The sequence below is a fragment of the Accipiter gentilis genome, unplaced genomic scaffold, assembly GCF_929443795.1.
Source record: "Accipiter gentilis unplaced genomic scaffold, bAccGen1.1, whole genome shotgun sequence".
NCBI lineage: Eukaryota > Metazoa > Chordata > Aves > Accipitriformes > Accipitridae > Astur > Astur gentilis.
Genome location: NW_026061101.1, coordinates 1339948 through 1353708, shown reverse-complemented (window position 1 = coordinate 1353708; position 13761 = coordinate 1339948). Strand labels below are relative to the sequence as shown.

General features: G+C 55.1%; 1 protein-coding gene across 1 annotated transcript in view; it reads right to left on the bottom strand.

Moving 5' to 3' along the window:
• Positions 1-218: 218 nt before the first annotated feature.
• LOC126037438 (E3 ubiquitin-protein ligase TRIM7-like) overlaps positions 219-13761 on the bottom strand; it is a 37204-nt gene continuing 23661 nt past the window's right edge. The window contains exons 7-22 of the mRNA XM_049797754.1: positions 11318-11449; positions 10485-10555; positions 7731-7987; positions 7627-7649; positions 7400-7515; positions 7147-7206; positions 6660-7056; positions 3433-3557; positions 3088-3344; positions 2281-2376; positions 1965-2183; positions 1845-1867; positions 1438-1553; positions 979-1026; positions 366-454; positions 219-263 (exon numbers count right to left, since the gene is read on the bottom strand). Coding sequence (XP_049653711.1) covers positions 399-454; positions 979-1026; positions 1438-1553; positions 1845-1867; positions 1965-2183; positions 2281-2376; positions 3088-3344; positions 3433-3557; positions 6660-7056; positions 7147-7206; positions 7400-7505 — 1503 coding nt within the window. The 5' untranslated portion in view covers positions 7506-7515; positions 7627-7649; positions 7731-7987; positions 10485-10555; positions 11318-11449 and the 3' untranslated portion in view covers positions 219-263; positions 366-398. The remainder of the gene's footprint in view (positions 264-365; positions 455-978; positions 1027-1437; positions 1554-1844; positions 1868-1964; positions 2184-2280; positions 2377-3087; positions 3345-3432; positions 3558-6659; positions 7057-7146; positions 7207-7399; positions 7516-7626; positions 7650-7730; positions 7988-10484; positions 10556-11317; positions 11450-13761) is intronic.

Below are 13761 nucleotides of genomic sequence, written 5' to 3'. Positions count from 1 at the left end.
ACACCACCCTGGGGACACCACCCTGGGGATGGGGACATGGGGGACACCACCCTGGGGACACCACCCTGGGGATAGGGACATGGGGGACACCACCCTGGGGTGTGCGTCCTCTAAGCTTAAGTTTGGCTTCTGATTCCTTCTCTCGTTTGCTCACCAGTGGACGTGACCCTGGATCCGGCCACGGCAGGACCCGAGGTGATCCTCTCTGAGGGGTCCACGGGGCCCCTCTGGGCGCTGCTGGCGGCGCTGGCGCTGGTCCCGATCTGCCCCGGTCCCAGGCATTGCATGAGAGCATCAGCTCAAAATATTGCACTCGAGCATCGCTCCTGGGTGCTGCACTCGAGTGTCAGCTCCAAATATTGTACCTGAGCATCAGCAGCAAATACTATGCCGGAGTTTCAACCCTGGGCTTTGCACCAGATCACCAGCTCCAAAAGTTGCACATGATTATCAGCTGTGAATATTGCACCAGAGCATCAACCCTGGGAACTGCACCTGGGCGCTGCACCAGAGCATCAGTTTCTAATATTGGACCTGATTATCTGCTCCAAGTGTTGCACTGGAGCATCACCTTCAAATATTGTACCAGAGCATCAGTCCCAGGCATTGCACTGGAGCTTCAGCTCAAAATACTGCGCTGGAGCAACCACCCTGCGTACTGCACCAGAGCATCAGCCCTGGGTGTTGCAGCTGATTATCAGCTCCAAACGTTGCACCAGAGCATCAGCTTCAAATGCTGTATCTGAGCGTCAGCCCTGGGCATTGCACTGGAGCTTCAGCTCCAAATATTGCACTCGAGCATCCACCCTGGGTGCTGCCCCAGAGCATCAGCTTCAAATACTGCACCCAGGCATCGGTCCCAGGTATTGCACCAGAGCATTGGCTCCAGATTTTGCAGCTGAGCCCCAGGTCTGGATGCTGAATCTGAGTATCAGCCCCAGGCACTGAACATAAAGTCAGTCCTGAAGCCCGACTCACCTCTCCGGTATCCCCCCAAGTCTTCCTCCAGTGAGCACCCCAAGATGTCTGGAAACAGAAGATGACCCCAGAGATTTGTACCCCTGGATCTGGCCCTGGGGCTGTCCCACATCCCCCCCTCCCCCCATTCCATTCCCTGTTGCATGGAGAGGTGGGAGACTCAAACCCACTTTGTGTGAGTCATTGCCTCCCCCCCCACTGAATTAGCATCCTAATTTGGGTGCTAATTAACAGCCAGCAGCCCTCTGCACCTCCCACCTGCAGCTTCCCACCCCCTAAGGCTGCTATAAGGGGATAAATCCCTGGTTATTTTATATTAAAGGGGCATTTGCGATGCTTGGACCTTCCAGCCAAACTTTGCCAACCCTGGGGGGGGGGGTCTCTGCCGGGTCCAACCCTGCCCCAGGCTCCCATTTCTGCTTATTAAATCCCCTTTGCCAATTTTCCCCCTCCAAACACCTTTAAACTGTGTCACCGCCTCTGCCAGCATGTTGGTTTTCAGGGCAAAATCCTCAAACTCCGCTTCCAGCTCTGGCGTTGGTGGCAGCGATGGCTGCGCCCTCCACTCCGTGCACCTCGGCGAGGGAGCAAATCAGGGTGTTTAATGCTGAGACGTCCCCAAATTTCCCTTCCTCATGCTGGAAAGCCACAGGGAGAACTTTATTTCCCTGGGAAAGGCTCCAGCTCCTGCAAGACGCGACGGGAGATTCCCCCATCGCCACCAAGCTCCAGATTAACCATCAACCCCCCTAGCTCAAGAGCAAAAATCCCGCGGGAAGAGGATGCAGGGTGAGGAGGAGACCCCCAAAAAAGGAGGATTTTGGCCCCAAAACACCGTTCCTGGTGATGCTTTTTGGCCCCGGTACCTGCTCAAGGTGATTTGGGCATCCTGGAGAGGAAGGGAGAGAGATGCTCAGGGCTGTTTGCTGGGGAATAAAAGCCAAAAGGGGGAAAGCAGAGGGATTTGGGGGAAGGGTTTGGCTCACCCGTAGCAGGTCACTGTCCGTTTGTCGGCACTTGGTCTGGAGCTCGGTGCGGCGTTGCCGGAGCCGGGCCAGCTCGGTGGTCTCCCCGCGACGCTGCTCCTCCAGCCCTCGGCGCAGGCAACCAAGACGGATCAAGAACCGCGATTCCTGCTCGCCCAGCACCCGCCGAAGCCCTTCCAGCACCGCCAGCAGCTTCTGCTTCTCGGCATCGGCTCGGCTCTGGGGGATGAAGGGAGAGGAGGAGGAGGAGGAGGATGGGGGAGGGGCATGAAGTAGTTTGGCCCCCACGGTGCGCCCCGACGGTGGGAGCACCCACCAGCATCTCCTGTCTCGGTTCCTCCGCTGCTGCTGCCAGCCTGGCATGTCGCTCGTCCTCCTCTTGCAGGGCTTTTAGGGAAGTTTCAAACCGCTCCTGCAACCAAGAGAAGGGGTTTTGGCTCCTGGAGTCTGGGAATAAAGGGGGGCTGGCAGCCCTGAAGCACCCTGGAGATGGCCAGCGTGGGCAGCCCCATCCTCATCCTCCTCTTCGGCTGTACTGAAGCAGCTATGCAAACATATCCACATTAGAATTGGTTTTATAGCTATGATATATTTATACACCCACACGTTCTATAGATATAGGAATATATAGTGATGAATGCCCACCACGGGTCTCCCAGCCAGGCTGGGATACCTCATCTCTCTACGACCTTCCCTAAAAAGTCCCCACCAGCCCCTTGAACGCCCCAGTCCCCCTTTCCCCTCCACCCTTGCACCCCCAGCTGGGTCCGGACCCCCTTTGGGGACCCCCATTTCCCCTCCGTGCCCAGAAGCAGAGCAGGAACCCTCCACGGCGCATGTGCTGGGTGAGAGCTGGAGCTTTTAAATCACCCATATTTACAATTTTGGTCCCCAAGCTGCCACCGTCCCCCAGCCCATTGCATGCTTAAGCCTCGGCAAATTGCAGCATTTCAGCTTAATTTTGACTTGGGGATGCTCGCGGTGCTTTTTTTCCCCTGGAAAAGGTGGGGAAAAGCTTTGCCAAATCTGAAGATATTTATTTTGGGGGCTGAGTTTTAAGGGAAACCGGGTTTTTAGCATCGCTCAGGCAAGGAGAGGGTGTTTGAGCTGGCGTTTCGCTCACCCTGTACTCGCAAGCGGCCTCTTCGAGGGGCACGGCACGGTGGGCACGGTTCTCGGCGCAGGCGGCACAGAGGAGGATCCCATTCCGGCGACAAAAAAGGGTGAAGGGCTGGCAGTGCCGCCGGCAAAGCTCCTCCGCCGCCGGCATTGCCAGCTCCCGGACGGCTGCCACCACATTGGCCAGTTGCCGGTTGGGACGGAAGCCATCGCGGGGGAAAGGTAAACGGCACTGGGGGCAGGAACCGGCCCCAGCGGCATCTGCGGAGCAATAATCGAGGCAACGGCGGCAAAAATTGTGGCCACAACCCAGGAGCGTGACGGGATCGCGGCAGAAATCCAAACAGACGGCGCAGGTGGTTTCCTCCTGAAGATTTTCCACGGCGTGTCCCGCAGCCATGGCTGAAGCGACGGGGTTGTTTCTTGTGAACGCTCAGAGAAACGCCCACGCGAAGGGGCCGGGCGATGGTTTTCCTGGAAACGGCGACAGGGCAGGAGGCCGCTGTTGGCATCCAGAACCTCACGGGGAAAAGCAACGGAGAGCTCATCTGACGTTCTCACTGCCCCAGTGATAAAACAACCCGCAGGGACAAGGCCAGCAAGGATTTAACAACAGCACGGAATGTAGGGAGCGATTGCCAGGGGTTTAGGAAAGATGATTTATTTGCAGGGTGAGTTTTCTACCACTCCGGCTGCGCCCAGGGGAAGCAAACTGCGGCTGGAGGGTGGCTGTAGAAAACGGGGATTAATGCAGGAATGCAGCGAGCGAGCAGAGTTCCTCTATGTCCCACGGACCTCGTGCGGATATTAGCTGTGTCGCCGGCAATAAGCCCAGCAGGGGGGTTTAAAGTGGAAGCAAAAAACACCACGAAACCTCAGCACCCAAATCAGATGTAAAAAATAAGAAGCAGAGGGGAAAAACTAAGAACTAGCAGGCGCAGGATCTGTGGGTAGAGGCAGTGTTAGAGCAGCCCATCCCCAGAGGGAATAATGTTAATGCAGTTGTATAATCAAATTAATTCAGGGAACCAAACTGCGCGAGGGTCTTTGAGCTGAAAGTTTCACTTTTATAGAATATACCCCACATAAAAATAATTTTAAAAAGAAGAGACTAATCAGGAATCAGTATAGTTGTGAATAAGGCTGATAAAACAGTAAAATAAGTGGGATATTCCCAAATAGCATCATAAAAACCGCAGGTTGCTGAGCTCCAAATTAATCAGCTTCAGCTTTTCCCCAGGAAAATCACAGCCCCTTCCTCAGGGGAAGCCAGAGGCGCTGCCAACCATCCTCCCCCGCCCCGCCCCGCCCCCTCCCCCCCCGGTTTGCAACGAAGGCAAAAAATAGGCAGAAGCGATGCAAAAACCCACCGGGCATCTGTTATTCTCGCAAAAACCCCGTTAGCAGACCCAGGTTCGCTGCTATCCGAGGAGGGACTAGTGGGCGGGGGGAGCCCACCTCCGCCGCGGGAGAGCGGAACGGAAAGATCCACTCTCATTGGTTGATGTCGGGCAGCCAATAGGAAGCCTCAGCGCGTCCGGCGGCCAATAAGAGGCGGCGTTTGTGATTCTCTGTCCCGCTATTGACAGCCGTGGAGGGGCCTCGAGGATGCGATGGAGCAAAGCGCGATACAGCGGGACGGGACAAACCAGGAGGAACTAAACCAAAATAAACCCCCAAATTTAATCTCTAGTAGCAGCTCTCTGGGCACAAAAACAGCAAAAAAAAAAAAAAAAAAAGGAAAACCTTTTTTCCTCTTTTTTTTTTTTTTAAACTATGGTTTTTTCCAGGAAATGGCTGGAACAGGGCTTTAATTAGCAGGAGGCAAACTTCATGCTTCATTAATTCTTATATGTTTCAGGCAGTTATTGGCCCTTTCCAAGAGGGATCTCAGCCTGCGAGAGGCTTCGGCTGCAGGAGGAGAAGCTAGGGCTGCGCAAGAAAGAAATATTTTCCGGAAATTGCCACTGGTTTTGCCATTTTGCCACCTGTCTGCACATATGTAAAGCCAATCTGCCGTTCATACCTCATTTTAAGTTTCATTTTTTTTATTCCTAAACAGCTCCCAGAGCTGCAGCGCCTTGGGGCGAGTGTGTGTTGCACCCACTTGACTTTCTGGGGCAACTTTTCGCAGTTTAGGAGGGGTTATTTTATTTTATTTTACTTTTATTTTTGTAAACAGGGTTTGTCTAGGGCCTGGCCGCGGGGCTAGGAAGGGCCAAGGGGTGGGCGTACGAACCCCGTGTTTTCCCTTGTGGAAGTGGGGTGCGGGGTTTTTTTCTGCGTGTTTGTGTGTGGGGGGGCTCATTTTGGGGCCGGCGGGAAGGGTGGGGAGGGGGCGGGGGGAGAGGCGGCGCGTGGAGGTTGTCTCTTTTGCGTCCGACACGGGGCTATATAAGGGGCCGCCGGGCGACGCTGTCGTGCAGTCAGTGGTCTGCGGCTGAGAGAGAGCGGCAGTGGAGTAGAAGCATGAGCGGTCAAGGTGCTGTCGTGCAGTCAGTGGTCTGCGGCTGAGAGAGAGCGGCAGTGGAGTAGAAGCATGAGCGGTCAAGGTGCTGTCGTGCAGTCAGCGGTCTGCGGCTGAGAGAGAGTGGCAGTGGAGTAGAAGCATGAGCGGTCAAGGTTCCGAGGGGCGAGGCTCCGTCCTCGAAAGCTGTGGGCGCCGATCCTCGGCGGCGTTGGCGGCCGAGAAGGTGGCGGCGGCGGCCGAGAAGGCGGCGTTGGCGGCCCAGGAGGCGGCGGCAGCGGCGGCAGCAGCGGCGGCAGCCGAAGGCGTGGAGGAAGTTGGGGTTCCTGCCCCAGCTGAGAGCGAGTCTTAAGAGCACGGTGGATGGAGCGATAAACGTTGAACCGAAAGGCTCTTTTAAGAGCCACCCCAGGCGTTCAGCAAAGGAGCTGGTCACGGGGCGGGGGAGCGAGGGAAGCCGGTACCCCGGGGCGAGCGAGGCGGCCATAAAAGAGCTGCAACCGACGGCCGGGCGAGGTGAGGCGGCATTAAAAACCGCGCCGAGCGGGGAAGGGTGAGGCGTGAGTAAAAGTGCTGCGGAGGGGTGCGGAGAAAGGGAGGGCGAGGCGGCAATAAAAGCGGCCGCGCCGAGGGACGGGCGAGGCGGCGATGAAAGGGGTTGTACGGGAGGGGTGGCCGCTGCCTCGGGAGTCACTGGAAGAGCTGCACCGAGGGACCGGAAAGGCGGCGACAAAGGGGTTACGCCGAGGGCGAGGCGGTAAAAGCTCCGACGGGAGAGGGCTGCGCCCAGGGCCGGCCGCTGCTGCCGGGAGTTGACCGGCCAAGAGCTGCGCCGGGGCGGGGCTCGTGTCCTCGAAGAAGCTCGGGTGCGCCCCGAGCGCGGCTCATCCCCGCGGGACCGGAGCCGGGAAAGCGCGTCCAGCGGTCGGCGGCGGGGGGTGTTGGGTGTTCCCTGTCAGGTGCGCCGTGCCCCGCAGGCGCCGGTGAAAGTCCGGCGGCACGGTTTTCAACCAGGTCCGCCTCTCCGCACCGACGGACCCCACGTCCCGGTGCCGCCCCCCCCGGTCCCGCAGAACCAATCAACACCTTAAATTTTTTGTTTTCATTACCTTAACGGCGAACGGCAACACTCGAGCACCCCGAGAGCGGTCGCTAAGGGAAGGGGCAGCGTTGGTGAAGGCAAGTTTGGGGCAGAGCGGAGGCTTTTGCAGCTTCGCCGGCAGGATCGGAGCTGGGAGAGGAACTCGGGTGGGAGAGAACTCGTGTTTGGGGGTGCAGGCAGCACCCCGGTATCCGGAGGGAAAAGCAACCTCTGGCAGAACCCGGCTAACACGTCCGTGTCCTGCATCTCCCCGGGGTGACCCACCCGCTCGCTACCGCCGGCCGGCCCTTGGGCTCGCCGGGGCTCTTCAGCCTCGTCCCGCTCCTCTTCGTCCCACCGCACGCCCTTTCTGTCTGCCAGAAGCTGCGGGAGAGGAACTGCGCCGGGCTCCCGAGGCGGCTTCGCTGCAGGGAAAGGCAAGAGGGTCAGCGGGGGAGGTTGAGGCTGCTTTAGGGGAAGGAAGGAAGGGACAAACCCCCAAAAACCTGCCTCACCCTTTTCTTCTGCGCTGGGACATCTCCCCCTTCCTGGCTTTGTTTCGGGTTGCCCCGTCTCTGGAAGGAGAGGGAGAAGGTGAGCGTGGTGCTGTGGCCTTCCCTTGAACAATCTTTTCCTCCTGAAATGCCCTGGAATTCTCCCAAAGTACCCCCAAATCCCAAAATAAGAGTATTCCTCCCCAAATGCCTCCCAATTCTCCAAAAATACCCCTGGATCCCTCCCGAAAGAACAGCATTCCTCCCAAAACACCTCTGAATTCCTTCAGGGCCTGCCAGAGAGCGTCCCGTTGGCGGCGGCAGGAGCTCAGGCTCTTCTCCAGCTCGGCGGGGAGCTCGGAGGGGAGGCGAAGCCTCATTTCGCTCCAGCTGAGAAGAGAAACAAGGGGGGCCTGTCACGGGAGGGGAGGGATGTTTAACCCCAGCCCAGCCCCTCCACGCTCAGGGTGACACAGGAGGAAGCGACCAGATGCCACATACCTGCTTAGGATGCTCCTGATAGCCTAAAATGAGGGGGAAAAAAGAGGGGTCAGGACCTCATGGACAGCACTTTTTGGGAGCTTTTTGGTAGGGAGGGGTCTCACCTGGGGTGTGCGCTTGACCTCCAGCTGCCCGATGAGCCCGTGGAGCCGTGTAATCCCCTCGGCCACCCGCAAAGATTTTTCTGCTTGGGCTGCTTCGAAGGCGGCATCCAGCTCCGCCAGCCGCCCCAGCACTGCGTGCTCCTTCTCCGCCAAGAACCGGTGCAGCCGCGCAAACTCTGCCCCGATGCGGCGTCGGGGGAATGACGTTGGCAGTAATTAGGAGCAACTGGGATCATGCTGGGAGCAACTGGGAGTAACTGGAACCACACGGGGAGGAACTGGGATCATGTTGGGGGCAACTGGGCACCCACGGCCCCACCCCAGGCCCCCTTCCTGGCACGTAGGGTCCCCCCCCAGCACCCGTAGCACCCCCTCAGAGGTCCCCCCAGCACCCATAGGACCCCCCAATGTCCCCCCAGCACCCATGGGCCCCCTGCCAGACCCACCCCAGCAGCAACAGCAACCCCCCGGGGGGGGCGGTTCAACAACACCCATGTATTGGGTTGCCTGCAGTGGGTGGGGGTGTCCCTCAGACCACCCCCACCTCCAGCCCCTGCTGGCACCAGGCCAGCTGCAGGTCCTCAGGGTTGAGGGTGACGCAGCGGGCACGCAGGGAGCAGAGGTGGGCATCCTCCAGCAGCCATGGGACCCCCCCCTCGATGTCCCCCCAGCACCCATGGGACCGCCCCCGCAGCACCCACGTCCTGCAGGGCCACCAGTCCCATGCGCTGCCACCAAGAGCCCACTCCCCCTAGGGAAGAGCAAGCTGATCTCCCCCACCTGGGGACACGGAGACACTGGGGGGGGACACCCTGGCGACAGCCTGGGGACACCCTACCCCAGGGCAAGGGACACCACCCTGGGGATGGGGACATGGGGGACACCACCCTGGGGATGGGGACATGGGGGACAGCATGCCCTGCGGACAATGCCGGCATGGGGACGCTGTGGCTGTGGGGACATGGGGACAGTGCCACCATGGCCGGAGGGGCACAGGGGACACCATGTCCTGGGGGACACCGTCGGGGGGCAGGAGGGGACCCAAGGACATTTGGGGGGGACAAGCACACCGTGTCATGGCGGGAGGGGAGGGCACCTGCGTCATGGCGGGGAATGAGGACACTGGGGGCTGTGATGGTGCTGGGGACATGGGGGTCCCACTGGGGGGGGATGCTGGGGATGGCAGGGGCCCGAGAGGATTTCGGGGGTCCTGGGCCGGGGGGGTGGGGTTCAGGTTCAGGGCAGGGAACAGGCCAGAGAGATGATGGGACAGAAGAGAGGGGTGCCGATCAGGAGAAAGCGGTGGAGAAGGGCGAAGCTGCGACGGCCTGCAGGACAGAGAGAGACGGCAAGACCGAGGGCCGGGGAGCAGGAAAGAGGGAAAAGCCGAGGCAAGTCCAGGGAGAGGTGGGGTGGCAGAGGAAGAGAGAGCCTTGGAGGAGAGGGAAAGGGGGGTCAGGGAGCAGAGCCCCGTCCCAGAGAGGAGGAGAGGTCCAGGTGTGAGGGTCGAGCCCCAAGGGACTGTCCTGAGAGCCTGGGCAACGCCCCGAGAGACCCAACATGGACGTCGCGGGGAGGGGCCCGGCGTCCCTTCTCCTGACTGACGGGGGTCTCGGCCACTCCTGGAACAGGGGCGGGAGAAGCTTCCAGAAGGCCAGGACCTGGGGCCGACAAACAGGGGCAGGCAGGAGTGAGAAACACCCTGTCTCACTCCCTCCCGACACCGAATTCCCCGGCTGGCAGTTGCGACGCTGGAGCCGGGGCTGGTGAGCTCTCTCCCCCCACCCCCCTTTCTCTTCAAGTTGTTAAGGCAAGGCCTTAACCTTGGTTTCCCAGAGAGCCACATCGCTTCGGTAGAAGCTAGACCTGTGAGGGGGCCAATGCTGACAGAATATTCGTTCTCTAGGCTTCTCCCCTCAAAGTGGGTGTCTGTGTGTGGACCTGGAGTGTAACCTCACCTTAATCCACACGGAGGGGTTTTGCAGATCTCGGTCTCTTCCCCCCTCCCCACAGGTGGGACGTGACAACCGGGGAGCAAAAACACTTACGCGGAGGGAACGGGGACGGGGCAGGGAGGGACTGGGACACAGAAGAGGGGTGACGTGACCCCAAGGGCCCAGGACTCGCCCGAGTTCCTGCTCTCTGCCCTGCCAGGCAAAGTTTAGAGTTCAGGCACTTCTTTCCCTCATCTGTCTGTCCTTTCCTCCCTTCCTCTTCTGTAGCTCCACTCACTCGACTGTCCTCCACCCAAGAGAACACGCTGGTGCCTTGCAGCTCTTACAACACGAGGCTTCCTAGGTACACAGCCCTGCACGTGCGCACACACGCTCTGCGTGGCCGTACCGTCATTTTCCTTCCTTCCTTGTACAGGGAGCGGGACAGAGAGGTGCGGAGAAAGGAAAAAATAGCACTCCGGGGCTCTAGGACAGCCGGAGAGGGATTAGAAAATACAGGCAGGGAGTCAGAGAAAGAAAGAAAGAGGAGGAAGAAAACAGCGATGGACTAAAGAGAGAGCGGGAGGCATAACAACTCGGGGCAGGGGGCTGGACAGAGAGTGATGGGGAGGGACCACAAAGAGCAGTTCTGGGCAGCTGCCCCCATTTCTTGAGCACTCCCCAGGAGCCTCGAGAAATGTGCTGCCTGCAAAAGCCCTGCCTGGGGCCCAGTCCTGCGCCCTGACATTGGTGACAGTCACCACCTTGCCGAGTGTTCAGGACGGGGGAAAAAAAGGCCAGCTGGGGGGAAAAAGCTTACCCAGCTGTGTTTTTGTTTGTGTGCTTGTTGGTTTTGCTTTTAAAAAAACCTGTTTCCGCTCTAAAGACCACCTGCAAGGAAGAAGGAACCAGGCGTAGCACGCTGGACACATTTAAGGCCTGAACCCATTCAACAGCCACACAAACCACCGCTCACTCACGCTGCACACACTCCACCACCTGCCTGCAGGTACAGGTGAAATGAGGTGAATTGAGTCCCACCTCTCCTCTGCCAGAGGGTAAATGTAAATTTCAGGCTCAGGGTAAACTTAGTCTCCCAGTAATTACATTTTATAAGTGGAAGAAGTCCATGTTACAGCTCCTACGAAAGGAGATCCATGACAGAAACCCAAAAGTGCTACCAAGTGCATTTTAAAACAGCCACTCTTGTCAGCACACAGCAGTGTTTTCTTAGTTCATAGCAACAGGAAATCTGCAGCCTGTTTCACCCGTAACATCTAATAAAACTCAGAGGGAGGAAATCTCAGCCCAACAGCTATTTGTTCAACTTTGCAAGAAGCCTTTGAAACACAAAGCAGAAGCAAAACGAGCTTCCACAGAGAACGACTCCCACTGTAACCACTACCAAAATCGTTTGCAGAAATACAGGTTCTTAGCATACCACAAGCTTAACCAAGTTCCAGGGGCATGAACAGTACGACCACCCTATTTTAACATTACAAAGCATCACAGATTTTGAGGTTCAGATACAATGACAACGCTTCCTCCCTCCTCGTTACAGATGCAGGTCAACCTCGTTGCACTGCCACTCTGACATTTACACACGGTTTCTCTCGTTCACTTTTTGGTTGGTCCAATTAATTCCGTACTTACACATGGTATTGTGTATTTTCCAGTTTTTGTCATCAGAACACCCTCCGTAATGGGATCTTTCACCTCCACCAAGAAAGTCCTTGGAATTCCTGTGCTCTTTTTCATTCTGGGCACAGACCCAAAACTTTTGTCCTGTTGAGACATGAAATGCAGACATACCGCATCTTAAGACCCACACTTAAAATGACATTTCAATGATTATTTTAAGCAGCAAGAGCCTTTAATCCTCTCCTTTTACCTAGCGGAAGGGTCGCTCGACTAAATACTTCTTTTCCTAAATGAATACAGCCAGGATGTTCCAAAGGCTTGAGCAGTGTTTTGAACTCAGTCGACATTCTTTGGCTTACCCTCAGGTTCCTTAAGGGTGAAACAGCCCTTAGCTCACCATCCACTCAGAGAAGAGACACAAATCCGCTCCTCATCCTCCAGAGGGCAATTCAGAGGGAGAGCTTAATTCAGTGCTCTGAATCACTCACTGGGGAAACTTACGTTCACCATCTCTATAGGAAGGCTAAATTCATACCTCACGCATGGACATTCAGTGACTAACTTTAAACGGCATGAAGACGCAACCAGAGGCTTGTCTAATTAAAACACACAAATGTTCAGTAGATGGGGTCAACAGAAACATCTTTTTATACAAAATACTAAAAACTATGAAGTGTCACTAAAATGAGTTAAAACCAGAAACATTCCCAATAACATTGAAATGTACAAAAACACGCATGCAAGTTCACAGAGAAAGATCTATGGACACATTTCATGTCCATGACCTAGAAAAAAGAAAATTTTACATTTCTAATCCCAGGTTTCCCTTGAATTCTGAAGGGCTTTGCAACATTGCCATACAAGCTCTGTATTTCACCCCAAGAGAAACAATGCTTCACGTGAGCATTCATGTACTTGTTACCTAACTGCCAGGGTAAAACAATTAAAAACCAAGTAACACCAGAAGTCCCCCACAATCTTACCCCGTTTGTTGGGCAGTTCTTTATGGAATGGCCAGGTTTTCTGCAACGATGGCAAGTATATGATGATGGAGGTGGAGCCAAGGGTTTCTTCATGTAACTACAAGATTTTGGGGAAGAAAAGAACAAGGTGTGCATGTGTCTCTCTTGTTCAACCAAACACCTCTACAGTTTTTTCCATAATCTTCAAAGAACAGATCTGACATTATCAACACTTACTTGGTTGGATCATATTGATGGCTGGACTGTATCATCATAGCTTTTATTTTATCCTCTTCAGAAGCATTGGCTTCAGCCAGATTGGCAGTCTGTTTAACAGGCAATTATTTGACATGCACATTAGAAACACATTTAAGCCCACACAGCCAAAGACAACACCGCTCACCCAGTCCTGTAAAGAGCAGCACAAGGCTAGCAGAGGTTGCATGAAAACAGCTGCTTATAGACAATACCGTTGTCCTGAAGATGTTCTGGGGAGCCCTTACACCGTTATTACATGGTGTTTGTGTGCTACAAGAGCTACTTGACAAGAGCGTTCTTGGGCACTCAAAACCTTAGGCTCTGTTTGTACCTTACAGAAAGACTTGCGTAACCAATCCAATGGTCTTCCAAGTGGACCGAAGGCATATGTAGACAACATTACACGATCCAGTATTTTTAAGGTGATTTTTAAGCTCCAGCCTCTTTGAAGAAGACATCCACTGTACATTTAATTGAGAAAGATGTATGCAAGTATCCTTATTTACATTTTGCAGCTTTAAAAAAAGGGACACACAACTTTTTGCTTGCTGAAATGCAGCTTCCCACACAGAAGCATTAAAAGCAAGCAAGCTTTTTATAATCCCTCAGCAAGACAAAAGATACTTGTCACTACAAATTTGACCATCATGGCTGGAGGCAGTCCACACTGCATGTTTCCCCCTCTACTAACTTCTTCATATTAAGTGATTTAACTACAGGAAGCACAACCTGCATTTTTTTTCCAGTTGACTGTGTCCTTTTCACATACAAATTGTAGTATCAACCTTATGCAGAGATAGACCTTTCAAATTATTGAAGCCAGCTGTTTTTTCAAAGTAGTATTTGTTCCAATGTTTTTATTTCACACTAGTCCAGATCCAAGCAGGGTCTAAGGGAGAGGCTGTAAAGGATGGGGACCTTCAAGCACCTAGCATTCAGACCAACCACTCAGATCAACCCCTCATGGTTCTGTTTTTATATGCGTTCATTCACAAAAGCAACCAACTAGTTTCAACATTCTATTAAATGGATGTTTCATGGACACTGTTTTTTCTGCACAGTAACATAATCCAGATCAACACCTATGAAGTCATTTCCACTAACATTTACAGATGTTGGGAATTAGCTTCATGAGAAAGGACACAGGTCTATGGAAAGGTTGTGCGAGCAGAGTGATGTGTGAAGGAATGTTAGCGTGGGCAGCAAGACTAGGCCTCGGCCAAAACTGCTGGTCTT